The following is a 13,381-nucleotide window of genomic DNA, read 5'->3' as shown; positions in this document are numbered from 1 at the left end:
TTTTCACAGAGAAACATTATATACGTGGCAAGAAGATTCATGACTCTGAATTCCTACAGTTACATGGCTCTTGCTATACTGATCTGAGAATTTGCCAGAGGATGGCATGGCTTCCATAGATCTTTTTTAGACAGTTTGCAAGTGGACTTTGAGAATAAAGCTCATTGGTAGGTGAGTTGGAAGTTGTGGCCATGTGAGGAACCTGATGAGCTTTCCCTTAAGAACTCAAAGTCACCATTAAGAGTATCAGTTACAGGTTTTAGGCCTCAGTGTACAAAAAGAAAATTTGAGCTTTCCTGGGGTGGAGGGATAGAGGGCCTTGAATGCTCCAGCTTTTCTGTTTCTGTTCTTTCTGCCTCCCCCTTACCTCTTGCAGCAGCTTCTGAACACTGATTGGAGAAGCCTCAGGATGATAATCCCTTCTGCAGACCAGTTCTTCATTTGAAAAATGAAAAACCTTGGGCTTAGAAAAGTTCAGTACTGTCCTGTGCACAGTTTGTGGCAGAGGACTAGACTTGATTTCCTGTGTCTAGTGCTTTCCAGCTCTTATAAATTGTTTCAAGCACTGTTTCAAATGAATAATTAAATCTTTACCTAACAACTTTAGTTTTATGTTTTACCATGTATTAAGTCTTTGAATTTAATTGTCCTTTGCACAGTGACTAGATAAGAACTACTACTAGCATATTACTTCACAGTTTGAATAACTTTTTACATGTTTACAACCCCATGAATAGGAAGGACAGTATGTTTTTACTATCCCTATTTTAGAGATTTAGAAGGAACAATGTCACACAGCTACCAAGTTGCAGAACTAGGATTCAGAACTGAGTTTTCTTAGCATAAGATGTGGAGTTGGGCTCACTTCAGTGAACTGGGCAGCCAGACTGGAAGCAAGCTGGAACAAAGCAAGCCTCTTGGTTGTGTGATGGCCAACTGGGGTGGGTAGGCCACTTGGGAAAGGAGGAGGTTTGGGCAAACCTTCATTGAATTCTATAGTGAGGAATCAAATCGTGGGTAAAGTAAGGGGGTAGGTTTTAAGAAATAGCTACAGCGAATATACTGTCTGAATTGTCCTGAGCTGCCATGGTGGAAAGGAGCATTTCTTGGACCTCAGTTTGAGTCTTTTTCATTACTCACTAGCTGTGAGACCCTGGGCAGATGAGCTTGATGTTTCTGAGCCTTGGTGGTCTGTAGTGTGAGGATAATAAAATTAACCTAGTGAACAGTCCCTGCTCTGACTGCTCAAATGTCTTTGTTTATTTCCTTCTGGGTTCTGTTTCAGTATTTTTAGCAACTACATAGCTAAATCGTGAACTGGTTACATATGTTGCTATACTGAATGCTGAACTACTAGGGGCACTACTGTAAAGGGCATCAGAGAGACACCAGCTGCTGTGGACCAAAGAACATGTATTTTGTGAGAGATTTGATTCCCCACTCATCTCAAGTCTGGGTCTCACTTTATGTTTTGGTTGTTAACTTTGAAAGAGTAAGCAGTGAATTGTTCTATCATTAATTAATGTTTTTACTTTTTCTAGTTGTATAAGTTTGGAGAGATGGTATCTATTGTTTTTTGGACAGACACTTGGAGACCAGAAAGCTTCTTTGACAAAGTAAAGAAGAACAGACAAAACGGCATGCACACGTTATGCTTACTAGGTGAGGGCTTTGGAGTTTCCTTAAAGTCACAATATGGAGTCATCGTATTATTCTCATTTTGATTTTGTGTTCAGGTAAAGCTGTTCTGTGCATAACTAGCTAGAGGTTAAGGAACGACCTGGTCTAGCTGCTCTGTGTGCCACATGCTTTCCTTACTTTCAGGGAGATAACACATTTTCTGCTCCAAATACCACCTGGCTATTCCCTTGTGTATACCCTAATTCGTGCTACTCCCTTCTTATGCCCTCATGAATCCACTCCAGCATTCTATCATCTTACCCGTTTATCCATCAAAACCCTGTTCTTGTCAGTTTACTGCAATTCAGCAGACCTGTATTAAGCATTTATTCTTACCAAGTGCCATCCTTTGTCTTCCTAGAGATGTTTTTTGAATACCACAGTATTGATATCAGAATCACAGAATTACAGATCTGAGAGAGACTCTGAAGATCATGTTATCGAAGCCCATTTTACAGATGAAGTTGAGGCCCAGAGATATTTAATCATTTTCCCACTGTGTCACCCAGTTTATCAGTGGTGGAATTGGTGGAATCCAGATAACCTGTCATTCACAGCTTTTTACTATATCATGCTGTACTTTATGCCCATTGTAGAGTTAGGGTTTTTTGGAGTACTAAGGAAGTATTAGACATGCGTCCTGCCCTCAGGGTTTTGAAATTTAGTTGCTATGTACACAAAAGTTTAAAGAACAATTAAGTTCTGTTGTATGAAGAGGCAGGAAGGACAAACCAGAACTTTGGCTCTCGATTTCTCTTTCTAAGAGCTTCCCCCTTTTCTTGGCTTTCCTGGGAAAAGACAAACAAGGCTAAACAATATATCTTCCTTGCTCCATTAACAAAAACAGGAACAAGGTGTGAAGTATAAGATATGATTTCAAATCCTCAAACCGTACATCTCATCATTTAATCATCTGGAATGCTCATCATTTAAATTAGTATATATTTATTGAATGCCTGCTGTGGTCCAGACCCTGTAGGGATTAGTGAGAATATACCATGTTAGGATACTACAGAGAATTTAAAATTTACTTGAAAAGACCAGATATATATGATGTAATTAAAGATTAACAAAATATAGTAATAACTATATAGATATTTCAAAGAACAAAGAGCTTTTGAGGGGAAGTTAACATAGGCTTTATGAAGGAGTTGGGACTTATGTTACTTCAGGGGTAGTTTAAGATAGGCTGGTGTGTGGGTAATAGTAGAGCCACATGAATAAATTGATTCAGTAGACTTTTATGGAATATCTGTTGGGTACTTTGCATTGTGCAGGGTGCTGGCACTAAAGTGAAAAGGAGACGCTTACCTTTAGCAAGTAGAAGTAGAAAGGAATAATTCTGGCCTGTGTGAAGACAAGGGAGAAGTATTAAGACTGGTCTGGCTTGATATTAAATATTTCATAATGTAGTCTTATGTTCAATCAGAAAGCATTTGCCTGTAAAAATTCTCCCCAGCCTCTTCATACTTAAAACCAGGTTCTATAGAGCAGATCATTTAAAAAGTTAAAATACTAAAAACTCACAACATTTCAGAACCTCAAGGTGAATGAACTAAATGAATGTGTTGAATTTTTAAAAATCTTGCAGGTACCATATAAAGGAAGTCTAAGTCTGTTAATTGTATTGCAGGCCATTTTCAATAACTGATATGCATTTTTTCTTATATGTGCTAGACACGTGGAAAAATTAAATAATGATATTTCGAACCTGAAAGGTACATTCACCACTGGTTCCAAGAACATTTACAAATACTTACAAGGGCTTAACCTCTGCTGTACTTTCCTAGGAAACTCTTTAGTCTCCTTCATAAGAAAAACTTTGATAATCACTTAGGAAAGCTGTAGAAATCCAACAAAAAGACCCTTCAGTTGCAGTGTATTTATTTTTGCAAAAGCAGACTTTGGCTGAACCATTTGTTTTTAGCATGTAGAACAGGAAGCAGCTGTTGCTCTTGCTGTTGTATACTGAGTTCCTGTGAGGATGTGGAGTGATTGTGCTTTTTTACCTTTTACCAAACTGTGTGGCTGAGCATCAGTGATTAAGAAGTAAAAAGAATCAAGGATTTGTGACACTTGCATTTCAGGCTTCATGAGAGCAGAGATTATGTGTGTTCTGGCCTCTGTGGTAGCCCCATACCTGGCAGTCAGTGCTTGGGAAAGCGCTGTTTATGAATATTGGGTATTAAAGGGTTTATTTACAAGTTATTAGACATGTCTTAACCATTCACAAGAGAGCAAAGGTTTCTTTTCAAAATGTGGTGAAAGTTTTCTTCTGTTACATTACATGCATTAAAGCTTACGTTCTAGTGCCTGAAAAATAGGTTAAGAATAGGAACATAAGAAGACTTCTCAGTTGGGTCTGTGCACTTACCAGCTAGTAGAAATGAACACAAAGATTTGGATTAGCTGTTAGGTAGTGTATATGCCAATATTTATCTAACTCTTTCCTGTGTCTTCTTTTCCAAGAGGAAATTAGATCCTTTCAGGATGGTCTTAGGGCCAACCTCATGTTTGTTTTCTAACTAATGACCTGTACACACCACAAGCTTCCATTCTTCTGTATATTTCTATAAAAAAGTAGATGGATACAAGTGTGGCGGAAGAATGACATGAGCTCTGAAATTAATATTTTGGAGACTTGACAAAAACGCTTCTCCCAAATTTAAATGACTCTACCGAAGTTGACACACGGGGTTTTGGATAAAGTAGTTAATTAAAAGAGAACTATTTTTCACTTCCTACAGACATCAAAGTAAAGGAGCAGTCTTTGGAAAATCTAATCAAGTAAGTTCTTATTCTGAGAATGCTTATGTCTGTTTCTAATTCCTTATACAATTAATTCTACTTAAAGGACATGGGTTCTAAAGATTGTTGAAAATTAGCTTTCCTTAACTGGTAAAAATTAATCACCTCATCTTATGACGTGAAAAGCAGTGTGATGGAGTGGAAACAGCAATAGATCTCATGGATTCAGGACCATGACAGTGGTTGACACCTAATAGGCACTCTGTAAATATCTGTGGTGTGAATTAATGAATTGGTGGTCAGAAGAAGACGTGGATTTGAGTCCTGAGTCTGCCTCTGGTTATGTGCTCTTAGGCAAGCTACTTTGGTTTCTGAGTCTACTTTGCCTCCTATGTGTGATGAGTGCTAAAATCCTTTTTTTGCTTATCGAGGCAATGTGCAGTACAGTAGCTACTACCCACATATAATTAATGAGCGCTTGAAAAATGGCTAATGTAATTGAGGAACTGCCTTTATAATTTAATTTTAATTAATAAAAATACTCAACTTAGTTATTAGAAAAGTATATTTGGAGTAACTTCACTGTGTAAATCTTTTGCAACCATGAATTTTATGAAATTTAAATACAGATTAAGTATTTCCAATGAAAATTTAACACTTGAATTAATGCTATAAGTATGAAATAACAGATGTCAAAAACTTAGTACAAAAATAATCTCTTTAATACTTTTTATAGGAGTAAATGTTGAAATACAACATTGTGGATATAGTGGGTAAAATAGTATTGTTAAAATTAATTTTGCCTTTTTTTTTTTTTACTTTTGTTAATATGACTACTAGAAAATTTAAAACTCTGTGGTTTGCATCATATTTCTCTTGGACAGTGCTGACTTTGAGAATTTTTTTGGGAGTCAGTAAGATAATCTGTATGAACTGTTTTGTAAGCTATGAAAACAGTATTTTTATTATGATCATGGGCAGATGTGGTAGGCTTTGAGGTATCAGAAGTAAACATATCTAACCCTCCAAGATTTTTAGATATTTACCACTTTAGTTTACTTTTCTTAGAGGAAGAAGTGAAAAGAGGAATTGTGGTTTAAACATGGTAATAAAAATGAACACGATAGAACCTGGTTAAGCCGGGATCTAGAACAAATTGCTGCTTAGTTTGAACTGTTTTTGCCTGGGTTATCACTTTAAATAAAAGTAACTTTGATTTAGACATTTATCATTAAGTTGTTGGACTTTTATTTCTGCCAGCATTTCGGTGAGATCAAAGGACACTTGAAGTAGAACAGTGAAAAAAGCTTAAACTTAAACAATTATGGTGTTCATGTTTTAGTGTATACTTAAATGGGTAATGTGTGAATGCTTCAAATCATGTAGACTGTGGTACCTGAGGATTCCTGGGGGAATAACTGCATTAAAAATGTGTTATGTAATTTCATGGCTGAGGACAGTGGCATCTAGTTTTATATTTACAGGGGAAGGAAGATCTATGAACCTCCTCGGTATATGAGTGTAAACCAAGCAGCCCGGCAGCTTCTGGAGATTGTTCAGAATCAACGAGTACGAGGAGAAGAGCCAGGTACTCAAGGCCCTAAAAGGGTTCTCATGTTTCCCCACTGCTGTACTGAGATGTGCACATGGTATAACTTCACACACACACCCCACTTCTGAAGTGAGGTTCAGTGTGCTTGCATAGTACTTTTTCTTGTCTTTTTTTTTTTTTTTTCAGTTTTCACTTAAATTTCATAGGCTAAAAGTAGTACTGAAGGAAAAATAATGGAGTTCTTCCTAGGAACATTAATACCATTCAAGCAAGTGAGGATTTTTCACAAATTAACAGTAAATCAGGTTTAATGTAAACATGTTAATAAATACATAGGTAAAATGCAGAACTTCCTTTTTAGCCTAAATTTATGGTAAGATCTATCCTGCAAAAATACACTTATTCTGCTTTTTCTCTTTGTTCTCACTGAGACTGGAGGTAGTTTTCCTCAGGATAAAAACAAGAGAATTTATCCTTATATTCATAATATCTAGACACAGTACGTGGTATATAATAAAATGTTTGTCATCAGTAAATCTTTATTGAGAGATTCTTTTTTTTTTAATGTTTATTTTTACTTTGTGTGTGTGTGTGTGTGTGTGTGTGTGTGTGTGTGTGTGTGTGTGAGAGGCAGAGTGAGAACTGGGGAGGGACAGAGAGAAGGAGAGACACAGAATCTGAATCAGGCTCCAGGCTCTGAGCTGTCAGCACAGAGCCCGATGAGGGGCTCGAACTGAACAGACCGCAAGATCACGACCTGAGCCAAAGTCAGACCCTTCACAGACTGAGCCACCCAGGTGCTCCATTTATTGAGAGGTTTTTAAAAGAACTTGTCATTATATTCTGTTGTAAGTTGCTGACTGCCTTTGAGCACCAATCTCTTGATAGAAAAAATACATGAAGAGATTCTTGAATGACTGTTGCTTATTTTTTTTCTCATTAGTAGGTCTCATTAAAGTTATGAAACAAATAATTTGCAAGGGTATTCCATATCCATAATTTTGTACACTTAAGCCTAAACTTGCATGCCTGCTTGTCCTTGTAGATGTCATTGTCCCATTTTTTAAACATGTATTTCTTTATTTTAAGAGAGAGTGAGTGAGCAGGGGAGGGGCAGAGAGAGAACGAGACAGAGAATCCCAAGCAGGCTTTGCACTGCCAGCTTGGAGCCCACCTTGGGGCTCGAACTCACAAACCATGAGAACATGCCCTGAACTGAAATCCAGAGTCAGACACTTAACCACCTGAGCCACCCAGGTGCCCCTCATTTGCCCCATTTTGATCATTGTTCAATCAAGACAGCTTTCCCAACTAAACAAAATCATGAAAAGGTCAGCACTTAAAAACATAAGTAATGTCATTATGCCCATTATTTGTTAAGGGCTCTGTAGTTTATTAAATACTTTCATGTCTGTTATCTCATCCCTTACAACTGCCATTTAAGAAAGATAGTATTATGTTTTGAAAAATGAAAAGAAAACTGAAGTTTGACATAGGTGATTATGTGGCCAAGCAAAAATTCAAATCTGTGTATTTATCTCGTACTCCTCTTGTTTTTCTAGTATACCTTGGTCACTGGGAACATATATCAAGCAATTTATTAAAAATATAGGCAGGTTTGGAGCACCTGGGTGACTCAGACTAAGTGTCTGACTCTTGATTTCAGCTCAGGTCATGATCTCATGTTTCTTGAGATCAAGCCATGTCAGGCTCCACATTAAGCATAGAGCCTGCTTGGGATTTTCTCTCTCTCTCTCTCTCTCTCTCTGCCCCTCCCCCAATCTCACTCTCTCTCTCAAAATAAATAAACTTTAAATATTCATAAGTGCCTTAAAAAATATATATATATATATATATTTGGGCAGATAATAAACATTGTTCACTCAGAAACTATATAAAGACAAATGCTGGGGCACCTGGGTGCTTAGTTTGTTAAACGTCTGACTTCAGCTCAGGTCATGATCTCACGCTTCATGAGTTTGAGCCCTGCATCAGGCTCTGCGCTGACAGCGCAGAGCCTGCCAGAGATTCTTGTCTCCCTCTGTCTCTGTCCCTCCCCTGCTCATGTGCACATGTTCTTTCTCTCCTCTCAAAATAAATAAACATTAAAAACAAAATAAAGACAAATGCTAGTCAGTTGTAAAGAGTATGGATATAGGCAATTGTTTATCAAATCCTGAAAACTTAAACTAGGGCAAACCTTTGGAATTCCAAAAGGGTAAAGTTAGGAAGAACTGCTTTATATGTCAGGTAGTGCATATAATTTAGAAAAGCCTTAGGTAAATCAATAGATAATTGGTCTGTAATATGTGACTAAGGAGATTTAAGATATTCAGGGCTTCTTTAAATGTGCTTTTGGTACTAATGTTCATTTTAATGTTGGACAGGATAATGCAATTGCTGATTTGAATGGCAGTATCTTTTTCTTCTTCTTCTTAATAGCAGTCACCGAGAAGACACTCTGTGTTGGCTTAGCCAGGGTTGGAGCTGAGGACCAGAAAATTGCAGCAGGCACTTTGCAGCAAATGTGTACTGTGGACTTGGGAGAACCGTTACACTCTTTAATTATCACAGGAGACAACATGCATCCATTGGAGATGGAGATGCTAAGTCTGTTTTCCATACCAGAAAATAGCACAGAATCCTAAAGCATTGATGGAATGGAAGCATAGACGTTTTCTATTGTTAGATGTTAGTTTCAGTCATATATGCACATACCCGTATTTGTATAATGAACAGTTCTTTTGGTGTACCTAATAATTATAAAACAAGTGACCAAGAAGAAAGATCTTGACTCAATAATACCTAGTATCCTGTGGCAGTGAGTTTTTTCCTTATGACATCATCATCTGTTGCTGCTATTTTGGTGATTTTTGAGGATGTACACACATGGAGCAGACCAAGCCTGAAAACTGCGGACAGATATTCATATTGTTATTTAAAAGCAGTTTTTACTTATTAAATGAGTTTATACAATGTGGAACTTTCTTCTTTTTTAAAAGTCAGCTGTGCTGACCACAAGATGAATTGTTCTGACAGTAGTTGGTATTAGTGCTTTAAGCAGAGGTGGGAAGAGTAAGTACCACCCAACCGTCCTCTTACTTAAAGCTCAGCTGAGTACATGCCACAAAATGACATCTTTCTGAATTGCCTTGTCTTGTTTAGCTGACACTCTAATTATGTGGTTCATATTCTGCTGTATTTTGGAGGTTATATAATTATTGAATTATAAATGTTCAGCCAGCCATGGACAGTTGCTGTTTGGTTTTAAATAGCATCTTTCACATCCAAGTGGACAAATGGAAAACTTAATGACTATAAAATATGGCTTTAAAAAATTTAAGTTTGAAGACATTGGGTTAGGCAAGATTTGTCATATCACTTAACTCAGTAATATGCCACCGTATGTATGTAAGTAGTCATATTCTTTTTCCTAGTTATAAACAGCTCTGCATTTATAATATTTCATGACTACTGTAGAGTCTTGTACTTTTTGTTCATAACAGAAATAGCTTTGCTAGATGCTAGTTTGTTGGTCTAACTCTAAGTATTTCCATGGCTTAATCAACCATAGCTTAAATTTTGTTAAATTCATTGGAAGTTGAACATATACTTCCCTACTTCCTGGGAGCATTAATTAACAAGAGATTATTCTTATTTCATTTGAGATAAAAGGTATTTTAAATATATATGAAATATTCTGTTTTTAATCTGTTACATAAAAAGGGAGAGAGCCAAGGACATTTAAGTACCAGTTCTGTGTTGTTTTCTTCTGAGGCATTAAAGCAAGCATTGAAGAATTATATAAGGAAGGACTTCTGGCTTTGGTAATGGTGGAATAGCTTGTAATGTACAAGCCCTCCCAATTATAAACTCTGGGAAAAACATAACTGTCTGAAGACACTGGGGAATGACCAAAAGCAGGCTGAGAACTATACTTATATATAGCTTTTTCCCTCAGGCCATTCCTCAGTCTGTCTGTTAAGGGATGGCTAGAATTCAAGAGAAGGCTAGAATTCAAGAGTCTTATTGGCTTGAGGTGTCAGAGAAATTGGGGGCTGCAAGAGGAGCTGTAAAGTGAGGAGGAAATTCTAGAAATGGAGATGGCACTGAAGGAGGAGCCAGCCTTACAGTCTGTATACGAATCTCCTCTTAATTCTTTGGCTAACTGCTGAATTATGCTTTGTACAGGGGAAGACTCCATGAACCTGGTGGAAAGCCATAGCTGGAAGGCTGAAAAATCTGAGCAAAGTTTGTTGCTCTGTATTGCAAGGGAAAACAGTTTTGAGTTTGAATCCCGTCAAGTTAGAAGGCTTGGTAAGCACTTTAGGCTTTCTGTCAAATCTCTAGAATGGCTGTGTATTAGAAGAGACCATGCCCAGGACTAAGGATTTGCCTAAAACTAAAGACAAAACCTTTAACATAATGTAAAATCAATCCTCCATGAAATCAAGGTGATTAGTCCATAATTTAACTGCCTGCTGGAACAAATCTTAACACTTCTAGGGCATGATAACAAATTGAGTCTCTTTAGCATATCAACAGTGACTAGGAACAATAGTTGTAATGAATGTATATAGATGAGTGCTGTCAGAGAAATGGAAGCAAAAACCCAAGTGGTTGGACCTAACAGCAGAGTGCAGATGACAGGTGGATAGAAATTGTCCTGATGAATAAAGGCTAAAAAATAACTGGAAAGAAGAAAACAGCACACTGCTTCAAAGTCATGGGGGGCAGTATTCAGCAGTCCATTGCATATGTAATTGAATTCCCAGAAGGAGAAGAGAGAGAAAATAGGGCAGAAAAATTATGAGTAGGTTAAGATCAAAATTTTCCCAAGTTTGGTGAAACTATCAGTACATAGATCCAGTAAGCTCAGTGAACTCCAAACAGAATAAATGTAAAGAAAACAAGACCTAACACATCATAGCTAAAACTGATGAGAACCAAAGATAAGAGAAAAATCTTAAAAGCAACCAAGAGTGGTAGTCGGGAACCCACTACACACAGGGGAGCAATAAATGTTGGGCTGCTTCACCTCAGAAACCGTGGAGGTCATGAGACAAAAGAAGGACATCTGTAAAGTACTGAAATTAAAAAGTAAAACCAAACCAAATCTTATCAGTCCAGAGTGGCAGAGTTCTTACATTTTATTTAAAGCAGCGGAATACTAATTGTAGACTGATCAGGTCTATGTAGGTTATGTATTGAAATCTTTTGGCAACTGCAATAAAGAAGAAAGGCAGAAGTAAAAAAAAAAAATTAGAGGAATTAAAATTGAATACTGAAAGATATATGATTCATCAAAAAAAAAAAAAGGCAAGAAAGGAGGAAATATAGGTACAAAATATATAGGACAAATAGAAAAATAGCAAAATGATAGACCTAAATTTAACAAAATCAGTAATTACTTAAATGTAAACCAAACTCTCCAATTGAAAGAACTAGATTTTTTTAAACGTCCAACTATATGTTGTCTATAAGAGAGTTAAACTTTAAGTGTAAAGACACAAGATGAAAGTAAAAGAATGGGGGAAAAACAGACTATACAAACAGAAAACAAAAGAAAACAAGTGGCTCTATTAATAGAAGATGAAATAGACTTCAAAAGGAGTATAATGGAGACAAAAAAGGACTTTTCATAAAGAAAGGATAGTTCATCAAGAAGACAAAATCCTAAAGGTATATTCCTTGAATACCAGCTTTAAGGTACATGAGGCAGAAACTAATAAAAGGGAGATACAGCCATATCTACAATCAGAGTTGAGGATTTTAACAACCTCTTGGCAACTAATAGGCAAAACATTAGCAAAAATACTGACAGTTTGAACAAAAACCATTTGCACCCAACTGATACTGAAAGATCACTACACCCAATAGTGGTAGAATAGACCTTATTTTCAAGCATGTATGAAACATTCAGCAAAGTAGACCATATGCTTGGCTATTAAATTAAAAGTCACCAGGGGCGCCTGGGTGGCTCAGTCGGTTGAGCGTCCAACTTCGGCTCAGGTCACGATCTCACAGTCTGTGAGTTCGAGCCCCGCGTCAGGCTCTGTGCTGACAGCTCAGAGCCTGGAGCCTGCCTCGGATTCTGTGTCTCCCTCTCTCTCTGCCCCTCCCCCATTCACACACTATGTTTCTCAAAAACAAACATTAAGAAAAAATTTTTTTAGGGGCGCCTGGGTGGCGCAGTCGGTTAAGCGTCCGACTTCAGCCAGGTCACGATCTCGCAGTCCGTGAGTTCGAGCCCCGCATCAGGCTCTGGGCTGATGGCTCAGAGCCTGGAGCCTGTTTCCGATTCTGTGTCTCCCTCTCTCTCTGCCCCTCCCCCGTTCATGCTCTCTCTCTGTGTCCCAAAAATAAAAAATAAAATAAAAAAAGTTGAAAAAAGAAAAAAAATTTTTAAATCACTATCAGTAACAAAAAGATGTCTAGAAAAGTCCCAAATATTTGGAAATAACATTTATTTTAACTGAATAAAAACAATATTAAATATGAAAATTTGTGGGATGCAGGTAAAGCAGTTCTTAGAAATTATAGCTTTGGAAATCTATATTAGAAGACAAGTTTTAAAATCAATGATATGTTTCCATCTTAGCTAGAAAAAAATTGTATAAAAACTAAGTAGAAGAAAGGAAATACTGAACATCACGGCAGAAATCAGTGAAATAGAAAATGGTCAAACAATAAAATTAACAAAGCCAATGGAATGTCAAAGATTTTGAAGGCTAACAACAGTAAAAGTTGCAAGGATATGGAGTAACTGAAATTTGCCTGCTGTTGGGAAGAATATAAATGGGCATAACTACTTTGGAAAGTAGTTTTCAGTTTCTTATAAATTAAAGCCATGAACTAGTAAAATCAGTTCTAGGTATTTACCCAAAAGAAATGAAAACATTGACAAAACAATTGCATAAGAATGCTTTTAACTTTATATATTTATTCGCTTATAGCCCCAAACTGGAACCAAGCCATGTGTCCAGTAGGAGAATAGATTTTAAAATTTGCTGTATTTTACAATGGAATATTAATTAGCAATAAAAAAGAATGAACCATTGACTCCTACAACATGAATTAATTCTAAAAACATGTTAGCAACAGGGAAAAGTAGTCACAAGAAAATAGTATTTGCCCATGGAGAGAATGAAGATTGACTGGCTGGGGATAATAGGGAACCTGAGGTAATGGAAATATTCTGTATCTTGATTGGGTGTTGGTTGTATGGGTATAAACATTTACCAAAATTCATTCAAATATATACATTTAGGATCTGTGCATTTTTCTGTATTAGGATTGCCAGATCAAATAAAATAATCCAGTTAAATTGAATTTCAGATAAACGTGTGTGTGTGGGTGTGTGTGTGTGTACATACACAGAGGTGTGTATATATATATATT

The 13,381-nt window shown here is 36.9% G+C and overlaps 1 protein-coding gene across 3 annotated transcripts in view; it reads left to right on the top strand.

Moving 5' to 3' along the window:
* The window catches only part of DPH5 (diphthamide biosynthesis 5), a 54,128-nt gene that overhangs the window by 25,994 nt on the left and 14,753 nt on the right, over positions 1–13,381 (top strand). For 2 of the 3 annotated variants that reach the window (XM_043575686.1, XM_043575687.1), the window contains exons 5-8: positions 1,542–1,662; positions 4,428–4,467; positions 5,913–6,016; positions 8,423–11,262. In XM_043575686.1, coding sequence (XP_043431621.1) covers positions 1,542–1,662; positions 4,428–4,467; positions 5,913–6,016; positions 8,423–8,628 — 471 coding nt within the window. In that variant the 3' untranslated portion in view covers positions 8,629–11,262. Of the gene's footprint in view, positions 1–1,541; positions 1,663–4,427; positions 4,468–5,912; positions 6,017–8,422; positions 11,263–13,381 lie in introns of those variants that run through there. The other variant, XR_006296677.1, reaches the window with a different exon arrangement.

The sequence above is a fragment of the Prionailurus bengalensis genome, chromosome C1 (assembly GCF_016509475.1).
Source record: "Prionailurus bengalensis isolate Pbe53 chromosome C1, Fcat_Pben_1.1_paternal_pri, whole genome shotgun sequence".
Classification (NCBI taxonomy): Eukaryota; Metazoa; Chordata; class Mammalia; order Carnivora; family Felidae; genus Prionailurus; species Prionailurus bengalensis.
This window is presented reverse-complemented; position numbering and strand designations above follow the sequence as displayed.